This window comes from Punica granatum, chromosome 1 (genome assembly GCF_007655135.1).
Source record: "Punica granatum isolate Tunisia-2019 chromosome 1, ASM765513v2, whole genome shotgun sequence".
Classification (NCBI taxonomy): Eukaryota; Viridiplantae; Streptophyta; class Magnoliopsida; order Myrtales; family Lythraceae; genus Punica; species Punica granatum.
The window spans coordinates 55,489,837-55,510,985 of record NC_045127.1 but is presented as its reverse complement, the minus strand read 5'-3'; the positions used below and the strand labels follow the sequence as shown (position 1 = coordinate 55,510,985).

The 21,149-nt window shown below is 37.1% G+C and overlaps 1 protein-coding gene, 2 long non-coding RNA genes and 1 pseudogene across 3 annotated transcripts; 1 reads left to right on the top strand and 3 right to left on the bottom strand.

Annotated features, from left to right (window-relative positions):
- Positions 1-1,342: 1,342 nt before the first annotated feature.
- LOC116196803 lies at positions 1,343-4,687 on the bottom strand. Its single transcript, XR_004154896.1, has 2 exons — positions 2,518-4,687; positions 1,343-2,442 (listed from the first exon to the last, which is right to left on the bottom strand). It is a non-coding gene; the product is annotated as an uncharacterized LOC116196803 (long non-coding RNA).
- A 1,443-nt stretch (positions 4,688-6,130) lies between these two features.
- On the top strand, positions 6,131-13,630 carry LOC116196787 (tobamovirus multiplication protein 3). The gene is made up of 11 exons (XM_031526692.1): positions 6,131-6,497; positions 6,837-6,927; positions 7,029-7,081; positions 7,182-7,274; positions 7,351-7,422; positions 9,861-9,933; positions 10,031-10,076; positions 11,958-12,021; positions 12,103-12,156; positions 12,456-12,533; positions 13,095-13,630. Exons 1-11 carry the CDS (start codon positions 6,369-6,371, stop codon positions 13,185-13,187), a joined length of 846 nt encoding a protein of 281 aa, XP_031382552.1. The 5' UTR covers positions 6,131-6,368; the 3' UTR covers positions 13,188-13,630.
- On the bottom strand, positions 7,941-14,063 carry LOC116196797. The gene is made up of 3 exons (XR_004154895.1): positions 13,829-14,063; positions 12,929-13,183; positions 7,941-11,983 (listed from the first exon to the last, which is right to left on the bottom strand). It is a non-coding gene; the product is annotated as an uncharacterized LOC116196797 (long non-coding RNA).
- A 4,792-nt stretch (positions 14,064-18,855) lies between these two features.
- LOC116195710 lies at positions 18,856-20,947 on the bottom strand (annotated as a pseudogene).
- Positions 20,948-21,149: the final 202 nt, after the last annotated feature.

Below are 21,149 nucleotides of genomic sequence, written 5' to 3'. Positions count from 1 at the left end.
TTAAGAGCTGCTAGACTTTTAAATTATCATGAATCGGTATTAAGAACAGTTGGATCAAGTCTTTGTAATGGTCCAATTCATTTTATATCCCGTTCTTGTAATTTCTTATGTATCCCATTCTTATAATTTTTACTTGGGTATTTTCCCTTGCATCCGCTTTTGTAGTGGACCACTGTATCTAATTGGATATGAATGAAGGATCCTCATTACCTTTTCGAGTGGAAAATTCATTTTAATTTTAATCCAAATTTTATCATGTCATCAATAGATCAATATATTACGCAAGTTTTAACATTGCAAATCAAAATGCATGAATTATAAAATAGCATCAAGATACATACCTTTAACATTAGTATACATGTTAAACTATAAAGCCACGTTATTAGCCTTTGGAATAAGAACCTTTAAACATAGCCTAAGGCTACGTTTGGTTCGCTGTAATGGAATTGATACAGAATAAAATAGAAATTCTGATGAATTTTTTTTGTTTGGTTAGAGGGAATAACAAAATTGATAATTGCAATTTTGATGTTTGGTGGGCTTGAATAACGAATGGCAAAAACAGAAATAGGGCGAAAAGACAGAAATGACATTCATGCCAAATCTAATGGGGTTTAATAGGATAAATAGATAACTTTAATGATAATTTTTTAATTAATAAAAAATAAAAATTTAAAATTATAAAAATTAAATATTTTTCAAAAATTAGTTATTTTAATTAAAGTTAATGAAAATTGTGATTATTAATAAAAGTAATTATTTAAATTAGAAATAGTAAAACTATTAATATTTAAATGTTTATTAATAATGAATTAATAATATTATATTTTAATTGTAATAATTAGAAATAACTATTTTAATAAATTAATATGCATAATTATCTAAACAATTAATAAAAAAAATTTCTTAATAAAAACATATTCTCTTATAATAAAAAATTATCGTACATTATAATTTAATTATTAATTAAATAATTAACAAAGAATAGCCATTTTTACTTAAGGATTATGTATTCCTTACAATAATTTTCTTTTTACAATAAATTTATTTTTTCGGGGACTGAGACTAATCCTATTCGGATTTAAAATCTTCAATATTGTAGTTTTTCACATGCTAATCTTTTTTTAAATCCATTTTTCACAATTCCTTGATGAGAATTTATTTGTAAATCTATTTTCACGTTAAGAATTTGAAAAATAAAACGATTATCGATCAAAGTTACTTTGCTCGAATTCCATTGATTTTCCGGAGATGAACACCGTCAAACTAGCAGAAGTTTCGTTCCTTGGACCAACGAATTTCATAATCAAATGCTCAAGGCAGAATGTGATAAGAACAAAGATGAGGAATGTTACACTTTCCTTGACAATTAACATATACAGTACAACATTCATCCCAAAACAAAGGGACATACGCAGTACATATTGAACAATAGAAGGAGGAAAACATACACACAAACATTTTAATACATCCAAACACGATATAGCTACATATCAACCTCCCACATTGTTTGATGGGGGAATGCTTTGCCTGCAAGCATACTCGCTCAAAAAGATAGCTCGACAGCAACAAATTCACCTAGAAAAGATTACTTTTAGTTAATGAGATAACACACATATGAATCAGCAAACATCATATGAGGCAGTAGGAACAAACAACACTTTCCACCTAGAAAAGATTACTTCCAGTTAATGAGGCAGTATGAACAAACAACACTTTCCACAGCAAATAACACACATATGAATCAGCAAACACCATTTCCAGCACTGAGGCAGTAGGAGACAACACTTTCAGCATTAAGGCAGTGGGAAACAACAATTTGATCACCGAGGCAGTAGGAACAAACACAAATATCATTCAACAAACACATCTATGACTTCGGGGCAAAGGAAAAGGGAAATTCGTTTCCCCAAATCGCCCCCTCAGAAGAATCAAAACCGGAGAATATGCCTTCAAGACAACCTAATTCCTGCTGTTCTATCTCTCCAGCTCAAACAGTAACAAATGAAAGAGCACCGAAACTCCATGGCAGAGCAGCTGAAGGAATCAATCAAACGAATGGAAAAACAAGGCACTCACCGGAATACCTCCGCAATTCGAGTAGAGGAATCAATCAACAAAGCCCTAACTGCATCGTGGAATCAATCAATAAAGCCCTAATGATCAATCAGCAAAGAAACCTCGCCAATCACTCGGAATGGGTGGAATTACCAGTGATCAATCTGTCAATAGACCAAGAATGGGTGGAATCGAAGGAGAAATCAACCCTACCTGCACCGATTCTGATTTGGTCCGTGAGCTATCTCTTTCCGGTTGTTGGTTGCTTCGGCAGTGGAGCTTCGGCTTTTCCAGTTGTTGATTTTTGTCGAGGGAGGAAGCCAAACTGGATGAGGGAGGAATCGAAGAAAGCTCTGTTGAAGCCTATGTCGATCTCGGGCCAATCTGCGGGAAGAAAAGCTCGATGCCATTACGTTGTAATAACCCAAGAAAGTTGAAGGCATTTTTTATTTTTCACACCAATTTTCGAATGAAGAATGCCCATTCCGGACAATCGAGGGAGGCACGCGAATTCCGTGTGCAAGCCGGATAGCTATTCCGACCTGGAATAGTTATTTCGCATTCTCATGAACCAAACGTCGGAATGAGTATTCCGTTCCCTACCATTTCCTGCAAACCAAACGTGCCCTAAATGGAGAAATGCTTCTTTTACAAACAAATATATAATCCGGTTAAATTTAGTCCTCCTAGAACTAATCATGTGGAGTGAAGTTTCATTGCGAGAAGAGTGGACTCTAAAAAATGATTGACATCCACAAATTTTACAAAATAGTGTCCAAGCCAAATCACTCAGTTTTCAGATGGAAACTATATCATTCCCAAGAAGATCCGTAGATCTAGGATGGTTTTCATCATTAACCAGGAGTTTTGAGCCATTAACTAGGAGGTTTGAGCCAAGAAAGAGATCATATGCTCAACAACCATGTTAGTGTAAGCTAGATTGGTCCATATATGTTTGCATTTTTCTTTTTCTTGGGTAAAAAGTCAATTGATAACAAAAACAGGTACAAAGGAAAATGTCCGAGAGGGTAAATTGTAGAGACATAAAAAAATACATCAGATCCACCAAGATCACTGCAAAGGAAAGTTCATGTGGCTAAATCATATCAAATAAACATAACTACAGTTCCTGTAATCCGTTCTCAACCTTTTGCATCTACACTCTATATGGACCCTAGTGAAAACTATGAAGCATAACAAAGAGCAATCCATACAGATAATGTTACTACTGTGGAAATAGAGAAGCAGAGCCAAGATGAGTCTTACACCGATACTTGGTATAAGAACCTTTCACAGATGATAACCTCTAAATCTAATCAATCAACCAAGCCCTTAACAACCCAATCCCTAGACAATCAAACCAAAGCAGTTAGACTTCCTTGATCGGTTCAAACTAGAGATAGTGAAGCCAAGGCAACCATATTGTTAAATCAAACCAACCAGACTTCCTTGATCGGTTCAAATCGGCGACTGACATCGGGGAACTGAAACCTGTAAAAACCAACAAAAAAAGGCAAAGTCACAAAAGGTTGATTTTTTCAGGCGGGCGGTAGGATTGGTTAGACTAAGGTGCAATCTTTGAGATGGAGGGCCGGGATACTATCGCTAGGGTAGAGGAGTGTAGCTGCATATTAGAAGCTGCCATCGTAGGGGAGGAGGAGAGCTGATCGGATAGACGAGGAGGTTGGGGAGCTGCTACCGCCGCTGGTCATGAGGTGTTCGACTAGCTAGTTAGGGTCAGACATGGAGCGGCACCACCGCTACAACAGCTATCTCGCTATCATCGGTAACTCGAGGAGTCAAAGGTCACCGCCACTCGCGGCCTTAAGTTTGATCAAAGAGGGAGAATGCACAATCATTGGGGGGGAGCGATAGACCACCCCCAAATGCACCACGCCAAAGTGGAGAGGAAGAGGAGAAGTTTTCTTGTGGTAATATGCATTACCTCAAGATACATTATCGCTAGAGCTGGACATCCACATTATTGTATACGCTATACTAAGAAAAATTAGACGTATATTACCATAGATTTCCATTATTATGTTTGGAGCAAAATTTAGATTATCGCATATGTAAGAAATTTTGGCTAAAATACCCTTCATAAAACAGAGATTTAGAAAAATTTAAATTAGTTAAATAGTTAATTTATTTTAATTGCAATAAATAATTTATATTAATATTAATATTAATAATAATAGATTATGTTTTACTTAATAATTATAATATTTTTTATATTAAGTAATTCTCTAATTGATTACTAGAAAGTCTCACGGGCATAACATGACCTAAAAACAAAACATATTAAATAGAGAATAAATTTTATATAGTATATATATGCGTTTGTGTATAGTTTAAGTCATAATTACACTCGCCTACTACCTGTGCGATGCAAGGATTTTTAATATATTTGTTTTATTAAAAGTTCTACTAAAATGCTTTTAGAAGACAAATATCATAATTGAAGCGTTTGCTATTTTATAAATATGTATTCTACTAAGATTAATAAAATTAAAAATTTTATACATAAATGAAGGTCATAAAATTAATATGTGGAAGGATTATTTTAAATTCTTTCAGCAAGTGATTTTTCTAATGAGCACATAATATTTTCAATTAGAAATTATACATGTTGATAACTAAACCAATTACCATATAAAGTATTTTATTTTTAAAAATAATAATAAAATAAATAAATAGATATGCCTAATACATTTTTCTAAAAATAACATCTTTTATATAATGTTTAAATTACAATGATATTTCTAGAAATGTAAATTTTATAAATTTGAAGATATTTACAAAAGATTATAATCAAAATCATAGTCCATATCCAAATAAGCACAAGTAAGTTTGCTTCTTTAAAATTATTAATATTTATTATTTTTGTGATGAACTATAACTACAATATATTAAATAAATCATGATATATACGAATTTCTTCATTTGACATGATAGATGTAAAAGTTATACATTACACGTACTTAGATTTTAGCAATGTTAATAAGAGTAAAATACTTACAGACAACAATCTTGTTTAAATATTTTAGAGCATCATCTTCTATAACAAAAAACTTATATTTATTAGTATATAAAAATTTTAAGATTCATTTTGTTATGAATCATTTTTTAGAAAACAAAATTAAATTGAATGTTTATAGTAATATATTTAATGCATAATAAATCGGCCAATTCTACTTTACATTATGTATTATCGATTATACAATTGATATAATTTGAAGTCATTTTTCAATTAAAATAAGAAAACATGGATTAAGTTGGAGATGGAAGTTCTTTTATTATTATTATTATTTTACATATCATAGAAAGTAGAAAAATAAAAAAGAATTGCGTCTATAATAAGATTAGACTTTAAAAAATAAATGAGTAATTACAATACGAGAAATTCTCTTAAATAATAGTATATATATAAGATTTGCTAAATAAATTAATATTAATATTAATGGTAATATTAGCAACTTATTTTTAAAACCCAGTACAAGTTTTCAAATAAAAATTACTTGTTATTTGATATTTTTAATTGAAATAAATTATTTATAAGTATTAATTAACTATTTAAATAGTTAAATACGTTAATTTAATTCTCTCATATATATACCCCAAATAAAATATTTAAATAATTATATAATCAATTCTAATAATTTTTAAAAACTTCATAATAAGTTAATTTTTATTTACTTTTAATAAATATTTATATGCTTAACTATCTAGATATGTAATATCTGTCCAACTCATAAAACTTTTAATTATTCAAATATATAATGACGTCGATCGGAATATGAGGGCATTCCACAAAGAGGAGATTACCACTTTGTTGGTACTTCACATAGCCACCCCTCTTATAAGCAACATACTGACAAAGTAACATGGATTACCATTTAAAACTTGCAACCAATTAGCTATAATATGGAGGTTAGATGAATGCCTTCGTATCAAAACGCAACCTAAGAGCGATGGCTCGTGCCAGTTTACATGAGAAATTCGACTAGCTACGCGCAACGCACGTTCGACGAGTTTGTATAGTATGATATGATATGATGACCCATTATCTTCTCTCTGTTACGAAGAGAGGCGGTGAAAATTAGAAATTGCAATAGCCCTCGCCTCTCCGGCAGGAACAAACAGACATCCCATTCCCATCATCCAGAGTGTTGCTGTGTGGAACGGGACAATACTTGAAGAAAGGAAAGGCGGAGAGGGAAAAAGTGAGTGTCAAAAATAAAAATAAAAAAAGCTCCAAAAGGGTAAGAGTTCTGGGAGTCGAGCAGGCAGAGGCGGGGTGGGTTGGGAGGATGGTACCGTCCTACGGGATGACGGACGCTTCCAATTGGTGGGAGGACGTGAACAGGTCCCCCCTCTGGCAGGATCGCATCTTTCACGTTCTTGCCGCCTTCTACGGCGCCGTTGCCGCCGTTGCGCTGGTAACGGTTTTCCCATTTACCATCAGGGGTTGTCGTACAAGTTCTTTCTTTTGTCTTCCTTGTTCTTTTGGGGTATCATCAATCCGGTTAGGGTTTCCTGCATTCTTCTCCGTGAGCAATTGAACGTATTGTTTGCTTGGTTGATTTTACCTGGCTTGCTTTTCATGATAATCCGATTTCAATTACATGAGATTGGCTTCTCTCTATAGTCGCCTTAGGTTGTTGATCGATCATTTCGGATGATCTTATCGCTATCCCCATAAGTTATTTTTACTCATTTACTTGCCTGAATTTGAGTTTTACTTATCCTACGTACCCTCTTGATGCGAGGGCCAACAGATTCAACTGGTACGGATACAGCTGAGGGTTCCGGAGTTTGGTTGGACCACCCAGAAAGTCTTCCATTTTCTGAATTTCTTGGTGAATGGAGGTCTGTGCTTTGACAATCTTCAATCTCTTCCCTGTTCATTGTTGCCTTTGTTCCGTTTGTTGAACTCTCTCGGAGTGTGACTTTCCCTTCTAAATGTGCAGTCAGATCACTAGTATTCGTCTTCCGCCGGGACGTGCAGAAGTTGCATCCCGAGGTTTGACCTATCTGCTCTGCCTCTCGATCTGCTAGTGTATTCACGCATCCCTTTTTGCTGATGCTGTACTTACAGAGCTCAACTCCCCTCCCCTCTTCAGATAATCCAACACATACTGCTCGACATGCCAAGCCTTGCATTCTTCACGACATACGCTCTCCTGGTTCTCTTCTGGGCGGAGATCTATTATCAGGTCATGATTTCTAATTAGTTCCCCACCTTCCTCTCTCTGGCTTTTCGGTTGAATAACCTGTAATTTTGGCTTGCAGGCACGTGCTGTTTCCACTGATGGACTTCGCCCAAGTTTCTTTACAATTAATGCTGTGGTTTATGCGGTTCAGGTGAAGTTCTCTGTCTGCTGATCCTCATCCTCTTTATACAGAGAAAGAATTAGGTGCCTGGAGTTGGACTCGTTCTGTATAAAAGAACTTGTGTCGCCTGCTTTAGGCACTCGATACATTTTTGGTGTTCCTTTGCACTCATCTTTAAGTCATTTTTGGAGAAATATGTCACACAGAATTTGAAGTGACGTAGTAAGCTGCTTTGACAAATTTGCTTGCTCGCTTAACGTATAGTTAGATTAATTCAGCAAGTAATTATTTATTTAGTAGCAGAGTATATTCGAACAAAATGTCTTCATGCTGGAATCTAATTGTCTCTTCATCCCTTTCATTCTGATTGCTCAAGATTAAAGTTCGATAGAGGTAGTTGAGTTAGTATAGATCTTGATTAATGATCTGCTTAGTTGGTATCAGTATTAGTATTAACGGGAGAGTATAAATGAAATTCAATATTCAGTCAGCCTGGTGTAGGGTGAATATGAAAAGGGTGCAGAATTGAAAGAGAATCAGAAGTGAAGTAGGAACAAGAGAAACAAAACTGGATTTGGAATCTCTAGGTTAGGAAATGTTAATGACACTTCCATAGTGATCGCTCGCAAGACAATATATACCGGGGGGCTATAAGATATATATAACCCCAACCCTGATCATCTAACACATGATCACTTAAATATCCTAACCTTAAAGCACAAGCCTGATGATCACTTTAACCCTCTAAAAGCCTTATTATAATTAATACGACAAGCCTTATTATAATTAATACGACAAAGACATAGTAAATGAAAATCTACTAAAATTATAAACTTGGTGAATGCTCCTGCATCAGTGTTGGTAGGGATGGCAGCAGCGTGGATGTGCTGCGGATACCACGAGAACCGCAACCGAACCGCGATATAAAACTGTGCACCGTATCCGTTGCAGTTTTGAAAATTGAAAATCATATCCTCACCACCAAAAAACTGCAGTTATCCGCACCGCACCGCACCGCAAAATTAAGTTAAATAAAAATCTAGAAAAACATAACAGTTAAAAGAAATAAATTAATTAAAATCCTATATATAAAAATTATCCTTAGATTAGTATTATATCTTTATAGTTTTATTAGCTAATATTAACAGATAAATTAAGAAATCAAGTTGGATTAGGATTGGATTTGGACAAGTTGTTGAAAAATTAGTCCAATCTATATGTATAAAAATGTAAATATTGTGGTGCGGTTTTATCCGCGATTTTTTCATCAAAATCATATTTGCACTTCACCGTGGCGGTTTTTGAAATTAAAAACCATATCCGCACCATAACCATTTGGTGCGGTTATCGGTGCTAAAAATGGTGCGGTTATCCGCGGATATGGTTTTTCACAAACACCATTGCCGTCCCTAAGTGTTGGCCCAGCCTAATCATTGATGACTCAGTACATCAACCTAATGTATGTGTGTGGTTAATGCAAGCTACTTTAAGAAATAAGAATGTAAAATAATATTAAGTTTTTCTTCTTGAACTTTCAATCCTCTGGATGGATTCCCTCAAATGTGAAATTTTCTGTTAAGCTATGATACTAGTCTGAAGAATATAGTTATCGCCCAGTCTAAAAGTCAATATACATGTAATTTCCTTGTCGTGGAAATAATTATTCTCGGATGAACAAAGCCAATATTTAGGTTGAAATTTTCAAATGAATGCTTAAGAAAACCCATGAATAGCGTATCGTTTGCCTACACTAATTAATTTCTAAAATGTAAAATCCTTTTGACTGTAGGCCTGGACTATCACAAATTTGTAGGATTGTGTTGCTTGTTCGTCTCACTTTTAGTATAATGAGGTTATGGGTAGTTAAAATTAGTTTTTTCTTTTCTTTGGCAAGTCAGAAAGGGTAAATTTTCTTTGAGACTTGCATAATGGAGACAGCCAAAGTGAGACAGTTCAGAAAACAGCAAGGTTTCCCAGGGGAAGGAAGGGTACAAATGCACATTTAGAAATTACCCTCTTGGAACTGGTATTTTAGCTAGTTGCTCACATTTGAAATTTGGAACAGCTATTCAGTTACTAAACATAGATTGAGCTCCAACATTGATGAGTCAAGTTTGAGCAAACAAGTAGCTATCGAGTAGCTAACTTATTTTTCCTATTATTTAGAGACCTCGAGCATCTAGATAACTCCTCACTGGTAAGATAAAGCAGAACTTTATATATATAGCCAAGTCCTCTTCGGAAAGGCTAGTAGCTACTTTTTCCCTTCTTTTTGCTCATTTTTCTACCAATATCATATAACAGATTGTCATTGCTTCTATTATCTTGAAGATTGCTATTACTTGAGTAATATGTTGTCTTCAGTGCAATTATATGTTCACTTTTGTGGCTTTGAACTGTGAAACTATTCTTTCATTTAGAGGTATCAGCATCTCTAACATAATATAATTTTGAAACATATTGTTCAGATTGCCATGTGGCTGATATTGTGGTGGAAGCCTGTTCATGCAGTGATTGTTCTCTCGAAAATGTTCTTTGCTGGTAACTGGCCTTTAACCCTGTATTTTTTCTGTAATGGCTAGTCAGCTAGTTGCTCAGTCACACCAATACATTCTGCTGTCTCTCTATCTTCTGGCAGGTGTCTCTCTATTTGCAGCCCTTGGATTTCTTCTTTATGGGGGAAGGTGATTGCCTCTGCATTGCAATTTCCTGCTAAAAATTCATGCTTGTCTGATTGGATAGTTGTGCAAATATTTATTTGCTTGGTGGTCAAAAAATATTTACTCGGTCGATTATGTGAGACTGAACGAATTTTTCCTTGGTTGATTATGTGTATTTGTTCAGTGTCTGTTGGAATACAACACCTTCAGAATAAGGAATGGGTTTGTAGAGAATTAATTAATGCCAAAAAAATGCTTTTCTTTGAGCTATTATAAGCTGTTTATATGATTTGAGGAATATACTTAAGTTGCTGCCTCATTGGAGCATTCAAAATGCTCTACATAAAGTTACTAATTCGCCTAAAGTCAAATATATAGGTTTTTATTCAGCAAAAAAAAATATAGGTTTTTATGAACCAGTTTGGTTCCATGGTCTGTTTCATGAATCCGAGTAAGGTTGGCTGGCCAATGTAACCCTATGTTACAGTGCTCTTCTTCACATCTCCACCCCCCCTCCCTCCTTTCCTGCGAGCACTTAGTTGGCTAAAGTTTTGATGAACAACTTAGTTATTTTGTTCTCAGAATCTATAAATAGATTCTGCTTAGACTTGAAGTCTCCTAGGGTGACGGCATGACGCTATGGCAGGAAACCCTATGCATGGTTGTTCTATAGTTTATAGTGTCTTGTGGCCGAATCACACAGGTTTTCCATAAAGTTCCAAGGACATCCTATTTGCAATTTCTAAATTTGCTCTGGAGAGTTTGGTTTTTGAGATCTCTGCACGTGTCTGCGCAATTGAACATAGTCAGTACAACTCTTTCCCGACTAAGTGAAGACTTTGCTTAATTGAACCATCACCCGTCACGATTGATGGGGGGCCTCTTGCATGTTAGTCAATTTAACTAGTCAGCCAATATGCTGGGAAAGAGATTAGGACAACCAAGTTGATTTTGCTGTGGAAGCAGTAATGTTAGCGCAACAAAGCTAGCTGCCAAAAGAGAATTTTTCCCTAAACATGGATGGGCATGCCTTTAGCAGCCGAGGCTAGCATTTGCATGGGGCATATATTACTTTATAGGATTAAGTCAGGTTTCTTGTAAGAAGGGAGGATTAACATTATACACTAATAATGCCAAGAGCAGTAGGAATAAAGTAGAGAAGGATTAGCTCGGGGTTGGACCTTAGACTAAGTCCCTATGGAAAGAGAGAAATTAGTGAACGTCAAGGAAGGAAACGGTTACATGTCTCAATAAGAACGAACACTTTTAGTTGGAGGAATTGGCTGGAAGATGGTTCTGCGGCTGAGTTTGTCAATGAGAATTTAAGAACTCATATACCAATTAGAATCTGAACAATCTTAAACTTTGATTATTTCAGGTTATTTATTGTAGAGATGTGGTGGTTGTTAACCAATAATGTGGCTCCTCTTGTCCATTTATTTTGGCGTTTGAGGGTAGTCAACGGTATGCGCTCAAGCCAAATAAAAAAGGTCAGGAAGACTTTTGGGCCTTCTTAACAGGCCCCTTTCTGAGTCTACAGAGCCTTCACTTCCCAGAACATGCCTTCGGGAACTTGGTTTAGCCTATTATCTTCCCACCAATCCTGTAATTAATCTTAATTTCGCGCTTATAGTGGTCCTCGAGCCATTGGCTGTGGACTAAACCACGTAAAAAATATAATTGATGCAAATTCTTATGCATCTGCAAGAATGATCTTGAGTAAAGTATCCAAAAGTATGTACCTTTATTGTGTGTCTGCTATAAGTTACCTCCTTGTTGAAGTGGCTGAACTGCTTAAAGTTGCTCATGAATTAGTGTCTTTTTATCTAAAAATTGGCTGCTTGTGATTACATTAAAAAAAATAAAACCTTGCAAATAGTTATTTGCTTTGTTTCATTTTGGCAGACTCTTCTTGATGTTGCAGCGATTCCCTGTGGAATCAAAAGGCCGGCGTAAGAAGTTGCAAGAGGTACATTTTTCATTAGAAAATTATGCAAATACCGCACTGTTATTTTTGTGGTCTTTAAGCTCTTGATTTTTCAATATGCAGGTTGGCTACGTGACAACCATATGTTTCTCATGCTTCCTTATCAGGTGCATAATGGTGAGTTGCATGTTATTGGGCTTTGTTCTGACTCATCAACTTCGAAGGATCCATAATTTTTAGAGTGAGGGGAGGTTTTATGTTAACATGCATGACACTTGGCTGCCAAGCATACTATAAATATGTTGGCAGGTCATAAAGCCAAAAATCTTTTTTGTTAAATGTCCCAACTGACAAGATGGACTTCCACTAGTTATTAGTGATATGAGCTAGCTACAGTGACTGTTTTTGCCCAGATCTAGGTGCTGCTGGTTATTGTTTTGATTGTCACTTTCTAATATATGCTCTCAATGCTGCAGATGTGCTTTAATGCTTTTGATAAAGCAGCAGACCTGGATCTTTTGGACCACCCAGTTCTAAACTTCATATACTATCTGGTAAGCTTTTCATTGGCCTACTAATTTCTAATTCATGTAGCAAAACTGAATGTTTTGAAAAAAATTTCTGAATTAAGCATATGTAAGTATGTAACAAACAGAAGATGTTTCATTCTTTGAAAAAATTACGTAAAGTTAGACGTTTAATATAAATACCAATAGATTATGGAGACATCAGAAATTGTTTGGTATACATCCTCCCGTTAAGACTATTTACCTAGGGAACTAATAAAATTGAAAACCCTGGTTTTTGCTATTCATGAGAGAGATCAATGGATCCTAAGTCTTCATGCATATTCTCTCTCTCTCTCTCTCTCTCTTTCTTTTTTTAATCACTTGCAAGAAAATGGAGACCTTACTGACACATATAACATTTGGAACATATGGATACGCACCTGTTTAAAGAGTCACAGTAGGTTTTCCGTTTTCAGAGGTTGGTAGTTTTATAGTTTCCTCAGAGAAGCCATGGTTGCATGACTGTTGCTTTTTAGCATTTAGTTATTCTCTTCTTCTGATGTACTGTTGAGCAAGTCTAGTTGTTCCTGTTATGCTGTGTTGCAGTTGGTGGAGATTCTGCCATCTTCTTTGGTTCTGTTCATCCTGAGGAAGTTGCCTCCAAAGCGGGGGATCACACAGTACCACCCAATCCGCTGATACACATTCAAAATATGTGAAAAGTGTGAGGCCTGAAGGAGGTTTTTGACGAATTGAACCTTGAATGTGATGCCAGGCGAAGAGTAAGAGGGAAGAGACCAGACCATGAGGGATTGATCTTCCAATCTGAGGGAGGTGCAAGGTTAATGGTGGGGTAGAGAGGGAATATTGTCACGATTCTGAGTTGTTCTGACTGTTTCCTCTGTTGGATATTAGTGCTACATGTGTTTGGTTTTATGTATGATCAGTTCTTAATTGTTCTTGTAATGTGATAATAACTCGAGTAGAAAGAAGAGTGAAATAAAAGATCAGACTAGAAAGAATTGGTTTGGAAAGTCTGAGGTTTGGGTCATCTGTAGGACTGTGCTGTCTTTTTTTTTTTTTCCATCTTTCTTGTAGGAGAGCAAAAGTACAGTGAATTGAAAGAAGACGGGTTATTGAAATCAAGTTTATGGAGGGGCTGTCTGTTATTAAGTGGATTGGAACCTTAAGAAGAAGACTCATGGTTGATCTAGCCAACCAAGGAAGGATGCTTAAGGCTACCTGTTTTATGAATCACGATTGTCCCAGATGGGGTTGGCTCGCTCTTTCAAGATTCAGAAGCAGAGAAGAAATGAAAAGAGCTGGAAAGAGAAACTTACCGTAGAACAAGATACTCAGATGTCGATCCGGCAAGTTAATCAGATGCTCTCTCTGTCTGTCTGTTTTTCTCAGTATGAATATGCCCGCTCCATTATCTATCTATCTCGGTTTCAGTATGTGCTGCTGCCCTGCCGTGAGGGCATGGAAGCGGCAAGGAGAAAAAGGGAGTCTGATATCTTCCCTCCTGGGAGAAGGAAGGAGGAGAGACGGGAGGACCCTTTTTGACCGAACGGCTCCTGCAATTTCATCATAATCAGTCTCCCTCTGATCTGCCCGTCGGTCATGGCACGGCGCCAAGACCTGCAAAACTGTTTGAATGGTAGGTTTCCTGAAAAGACTGGTTTGCCCTCCGAATTTTCTTTTTTTTTCATTTTTAAGCCTAGCAACCTCCGACATCAGCATCATCATCATCATCTTCGATATATATGTGGAGAAGCCGTGTCGTTTATTTAAGAGTAAATAGGCAATTTGGTCCATGACTTTCGTAGGTTACATCAATCGAGTTCATGATTTATTTTTTGCATCAATTTCGTCCTTATACGTCAATTACATTCTCCATTGAAGGAAATTACATCAATTACATCCTCCACTAAAAGAAATTATATCAATTAAGTTATCATTATATTAATTATGTCCTTTTTTACACAAAATACATAAAGAGCTTCTTTTGGTATATCAATTAGATCATTCCGTTATCATGGTGTTAAATATGACGTTAATTGTGGAGCATGTTACATTGTTTAGGTCATTTTTTTATTTTTTTAATTTTCCTTTATTCCTGTCTAATAGAAAAAAAATTAAGAAAATGAAAAATGGGGTCTTTAGAAAGACGACAAAATGACGTCATTTTGAGGAATGGACCCAAAATGATGTCGTTTTGTCATTTAAAAAAAGGTTGAAATGACGCCTTATTGAGTCCACTACTCAAAATGGCATGGTTTCATCGTCTTTTTTAAGGGGAAAAAAAAGAATTGAAGGGAGCCCTCACCGAAGCTCGCCCTTGTTCCCTATGTTTTTCGAAATGGAGGAAAATCAGAGGGAATAGAGGGGAGAGCTTCGGTGGGGTTTCCCTTGCTGACAACTTGTTTATTGGGCAGTGGACCCTCCGATGATCTCCCCCCAGGGAGAGGTCGTCGGTAGGGGAACCCCTGCTAGCGCCTAGTTTAGTTTAGTTTTTTTTTTAAAAAAAATTTTATTATAAAAAAAGAAAGCAATGATCTAAATGATGTAACATACTCCTTAGTTAACACTGTCAGACGAATTTTGACGGAAAGACCTAATTGATGTATCACAAAAGACCTGCTTGATGTATATTGCGTGGCCTAACTTATTTAGTGGAGGATGTAATTGATGTAAAAATGATCTATTTAATGTAAATTGAAAAAGTAGGGGATCAAAGTGATGCAAATCGACAAACTCAAGGATCAAATTGATGTAAAAAATAAGTCAAGGATTTGATTGATGTAACCTGCAAAAGTTGTAAAAGTAGAGACCAAATTGCCTATTTATTCTCAATTTAATTATGTAAATATTATATGGTGAAATATATGTGGAATATTTGATATACAATGGAATCTATATATATTATAGGAATAGGAATCTATATATGCTTTGATACGTCGTAATTTTTATATTGGCATATATATATATATATGTATATGTTTAGCTGTTTGATACATTATGCCAATGTAAAAATATAGTTTCCTATAGTAGGAAATATATAGATATTTATGAATGTATATATATATATATAGTCAAGGCATATTTATATTTTCTTTATTATATTAATAATTAATATATTCAATAACTTCATTTTAGTATGAAAGGATATACATGTTTTTTTTTTCTCTTAATATATATAGCATATATATATAAGAATCATACCCATGCTGCATGCGGTGTTACATACTTTAACAAAGTCTAAACTTGTAACTTTAAAATGTAATTCTTTTTCAAAACAAAATATTGTTTTTCCTCGAAAAACACCAAATAATGAAAATTAATTAAGAAAAACTTAAGTAGAGAACAAAGGAATGGTATGTGGTTACAGAGAGCGAGGAGAGTGAGATGGCAACGTGAAGAGAGAGGGAGAGAGAGAATTGTGGAGAAGTGGGGAGCTGGTTGTCAATGAAATTACTTATTTAACCTTAACTTGATAACTTCCACTAAATTTAAGGGTTGCTAATTTTTAAAATCTATTTTCAATGGGCATTTTGGGAGAAGGAAAGTTACACCATCTTTCCTTCTCCCTTACAATAGTGTTTGTCTATTTGTTTCGAAAATATATAATATATTTAGTACTCTGTGAAAAGAATAAATGGATGCAGATAATATTTCCTAGTTTGATGTTTGATTATTTTTTCCTCTATTTTACTTTTATATTTTGTCATATTTATTTTGAAAATCATATTTTTATTAGAAATTGATAGATATTGTATAATATTTAAATAAATAAAATTATTAATATCTTAATTGGTATATAAAATTCTTCTATAACTATCATCAAATTTTAACACCACCAATTTTTTATTTCATCGACACTTAATTTTTCCTTCCTCTTAACTTAATTCTCATATGTATCTGCTTGTTCATATATTTTTTTGGAAAAGAATTTGTGGAAGACATTGTTCTAGTAATTTTAGGGATGAAATTCTCCCTCCCAATAAGTGCGTTTTCCGAGACATAGAATTGTGTTCCTCTCCTTCTAGGAGGGATGCAACTTATCCCTTAACCAACAATTGCTAGTTCATATTATTAATTTTAAGCAAAACCAAATAAAACTAATTAATGTCCTATTGATTCCTATTTTATTTATTTTTTGCTCTTCTCCATCCCAGAGATATAATTTACTTGATTTTAAAAGTATTACTCGCAATTGCTAACCATTGCTTGAAAATCTTGTCCCTCCAATATTTTTTTTCCTTCTTTTTTCTCTACCGCATTGTGATATTTATTCGACCTCTCCTAAAAGATAAAGAGAATCGGTTCCAGTTGGGTACGCTAACATAACATGGTAGGATTTTAGGAATTGGTTTTCAGTAGGTAGGATCCGAATCTCGTATTTAAAAAAAAAAGAAAAAAAAAAGGACAGCCTCAGGACCCGCTTACCATACTTCTCTCGGGCTCCTTCGCTTGCAAACCTGCTTGCTTGGTTCGTTCTCAAGCATAATGTACAGACATAGCCTAATTCCATCTTCCATCTCACTAGTGAGAATTGAATTATCTCTTGATCTCGAGTCGGCGCTTTATGACACTGTAGTAATGCCCCTTTCTTAAAATCCTAAATAACTAATAAAGGGACATGGGTAGTCTCACTAGGTATCGAACCTGGAACTTCTAGATCAACAGTTAAGAGCATGCGCTATTATTTCTCAAATTCTAAACTCATGTTTGGTGATGACAGGATAATGTATGGGTTAGGAATTTATCGGGAGATTATTATTGATGATCTAATCCCAGCTGGAGGTGGGGATAAAGATAAAATTTTATGCGAAAACATAATTGCCCTTGCTTCTGTTTTAAATTTATGAAATATTAGGAAGAAGGGTGGTGGTTGCTGGTATCGAGTCCCACTACCCCTTGATCGTCCCTCTCTCTCTTCAGTCAATGAGACATAAAGAGGAAGTAGATCGGGGCTGCCATGGCCTAGTTGCTGCCGTAGCCCCAATTGAGGTTGTCGAAGATCCTTGTGACCATTGGCGACCTTGATTGAGGCTGTGGTGGCCGGAATTAGGCCATTGCTCAGCCCCGATCTACTTCCTAATTTTATCTCTTTGAATGAAGAGAGAGAAAAAGACGATGGGGGTTTGATGTCGGCCACCACCGCTCTAGGTGAGGTCGTTGGCAATATTTGGATCGGCTAGCAACCTCGACGGGGGCAGTACCGCCCATCCATCCATCCATCCATCAAAGCGGAGAATTATATTAAAATTTTAATCACAGCCTGCATTATAAGTGTGTGTGTTTATATTACGCCGAGTTGCATCTTGTATATATATATGTATATATAATACAATCTGTACAACCTAATTAAGTACATAAATTACTTGCCAGGGAGTTCAATGTAGAATTTACTAGGCGTTTAGTACTAGAGAATCCAGGTGGATTATTGTGAATCTAATTTTAGATTTTTTGGACCCACTTCATTACCATATTTAGCTGAAGCAAATTACTGGTAATCTGGATAGTAAAGATAATCCATTTTTTGATAATGTACTTTCTCACCAGGAGGTGACTATCTATATTACCAGCAAGATTCCCATGAACTTATAATATTACCAATCAATACCAAACATGACAATGAACATTATCGGTAATTTTAATTGTGGGAATACATCTCAATAGGAATTTATATTACTAGTAATCTCCTGCCAAAAAAATTACTAGTAATCTGATCACCAATATATATATATATATATACATATATATATATATCAGTAATGTTAAATAGTAATGCATCAAACGCCACTTAGAGCTGAGTAGGTCATGCCCATTGTTGCTGGGCTCGGAGAGTGTTGGATTTTGTAAATATGATTTTGTCTGTACGAAGATATCAACATTTCTCCAAAAAAAGATTTTAGAGCTGAGTCGAGCTGTGTCGACCTTAGCTGAGACGGACCTACTGATGCTTGCATTTGCGGGTTTCAATTTTCAGATCCATTATATTAAGCCACTGTGTGTGCTTACGATAAATGCATACATGCAATGAAAAAAAATGGGCTACAATCAAAAGATGGTGTAATGTTGTGGCGCACGCCCTCATCTGTTGATAAAGAGGTTGAAGGTTTGATATCTAATGGAACTATTCGTGTCTTGTTATTAATTATTTAGAATTTTTCTTTTATTGTACTAAGTCTGGAGTCTTGGGCCTTCTTTGTAACCGAAGAGAAAAAAATGTGGGCTACGCTATGATGAGCACATTGAGCTCATTCTTGCCGAGACCAAATTCCATACAATGCAAATGCTACCCATTCCAGTCTGAATTTGAAAGAGAAAAGATCAGAACACGTAGCTAATTAGCGAGCACTAGTCGAAAAAATATTGATTAAACATTACTCATTCACTTTAGACAAGTAATAACCAATTAGAATGTCTATAAGTGAAAATTTGCAGGTCCAGAATTCTAATTGAGTAATACTCGCATAATATTTACTGTCCAAAGTCCCAGCTATCTAGCTAGTTTTACCGGTGGTACTGGAGTCAGACTTGGTCAAGGATTTCAGCCTGACGAGCAACTTCACCTTATTGCGGTCCCACCCGGACGAAGATGACCCCTCCTTCCTCTTCTTCGACTTGCCAGCCAGCAATGACGACGACGCCGACTCCTAGTTCTCTGGGGATGACAATGACCTCACCATCATCAGCACGCTCTCCGGTGAATATGATGACTTGGGTCCAGCTGCAGCTTCGCCTTGTTCCTCATACTGATCAAGACGAACTAATTTGGTCTGATGCATCGACGAAAGCACCTCCATGATCACGGCTTCCGCATTCTCCCGGTTCCTCAGCAGGATCTCTCCGATCTGGGCAGGAGTCAGGGCCCCACCCGCCCTTAAGCAGCTTTCCACTGCCTTAAATAAAGGGTGGGACTCCAGGACCAGGTAGTTGGCGGCCAGGGAACTGAAGGCGTGCGCGCCACAAGTGCCTAGATTGAGATGCACGTCCATTCGCCCGCACCGTACTAGCGCCGGGTCCACGATGTCTTTGTGGTTGGTCATGAGCACTATGATCCTCTCTTCTCCGCAGCATGACCACAGTCCGTCTGTGAAGTTCAACAGCCCCGACAGTGTCACCCCCCAGCCTTCTCCTCCTCAGCACGAGCACGCCGCCCTCCTGATCTAGTTTTAGATGGAGGAGGCATATTCGTCGTCTTCTTCGAGCTGGAGGAGGATGAGGAGGACTTGAGCTGCAGCCTGTCCGCAGTCAGGTCAAGATCTATGGAGCAGTCGATATCTTCAATGACTATGATGGACCTGCTCGTTGTTTGTATGAGCAGAGCCCTCAGCTCGGAGTTGTCGGCTACCTTGGTGAGCTCCAGGTCGTACACGTTGTAGCAGAGGAAGTTGGCCATGGCGGCTATGAGGCTAGACTTTCCCGAGCCAGGGGGCCCACAGAGCAGGTAACCCCGCTTCCAGGCTCTCCCGACTTTGTGGTAGAAGTCCCTGCCTTTGGCGAAGGTGTTCAGGTCGTCCATAACCTGCTTCTTGACTCGAGGGCCAATGTGTCGAACGTTGAAGAGTGGGAGAAGGGGAGAGAGACCCACCCGGTGTCGTAGGAACCGTGGCCATTGTTGGTGAAGAGCCTACGCTCGCGGGAGATGCGCTCGTACTCCTCGGCACGCGAAACAACGTGGTCGAGGTAAGGGGAGAGGAGTGAGAGGCGGTGGCGCTTGGGGATCCTGAGGGTGAAGCTGCGCCTCTCCTCAGGAGAGTCCTGGACGGTCTCCACGTGGTGGGTTCAGGAGAGAGAATGGCCATTAAAGGAGTCATGGACGGTGTTGTTAGGGGCCACGCTGAAGAAGATGCGACTGGAGGACTTGGAGCGGGTGAGGATGAGGCGGCTGCATGTAGTACAGGTGGATATGGAGGTGGAGGAGGAGGAGGAGGAGGGAGCAGCTGCCGGCCGGTGGTTGAGGTTGACGGAGTTGAGATAGAGATTGACGTGGCGGTAGAGATCATTGATCTCGACCCCGCAGTGGCCGTTCAACTCGGGCACCTCAAAGTAGGAGAAAGGGGTGAGGATGTCATGGAGGGGCTCGTAGAACGAGTGCAGCAGCGAGAGCACCTGTGTCGGCAAGACATTCTGCAGCGCAGTCAGTAGCCCCAGCAGCGACCACATCTGCGACAGTATATCCATATTTTGCCCCCTTGTTTGCTATCCCGTTCTCGGCCAGTACGGAGCGGAATGGAATCAATCTAGCTAGCTCTACTTGCCTTACAATATTTCCTAATTAATTTCGATCGCTTGCTGATAGAATCCTATGCCCTGACCTGTACTCCTGATGCCCTGCCTTTGTTGTGCGCTATATACCTAGGCTGCAGCTTACTGAAGCTCGATTGATCGGTAGGTCAGTGTGTTCTGCCTGCGTCTCTGATTTCTTGCTCGCTTCTTGCAGTGAAAATAATCTCTCTTATCTTTCGTTTTGGTCTCTGTCTGGCTCCGGTAGCTGTACCTACAGACTTACAGATGATCGATGTTGGTCTAAAACTAATTTACTATATATCGTTCTGTTCTGTCCTCGTCAGTATTAAAATATATGGTAAATTATATTGGCCGTCCAAAAAATTTTACAAATATTTCAATATGGTACAAATTTTTTTT

Bases quoted from the DNA above. Each gene is read 5' to 3' on its own strand.
- LOC116196787 (XM_031526692.1), top strand. From the start codon at position 6,369: ATGGTACCGTCCTACGGGATGACGGACGCTTCCAATTGGTGGGAGGAC. The intron at 7,082-7,181 runs GTTTGACCTATC...TCCCCTCTTCAG, and splicing joins TGCAGAAGTTGCATCCCGAG to ATAATCCAACACATACTGCT. The intron at 7,423-9,860 runs GTGAAGTTCTCT...CATATTGTTCAG, and splicing joins CTGTGGTTTATGCGGTTCAG to ATTGCCATGTGGCTGATATT.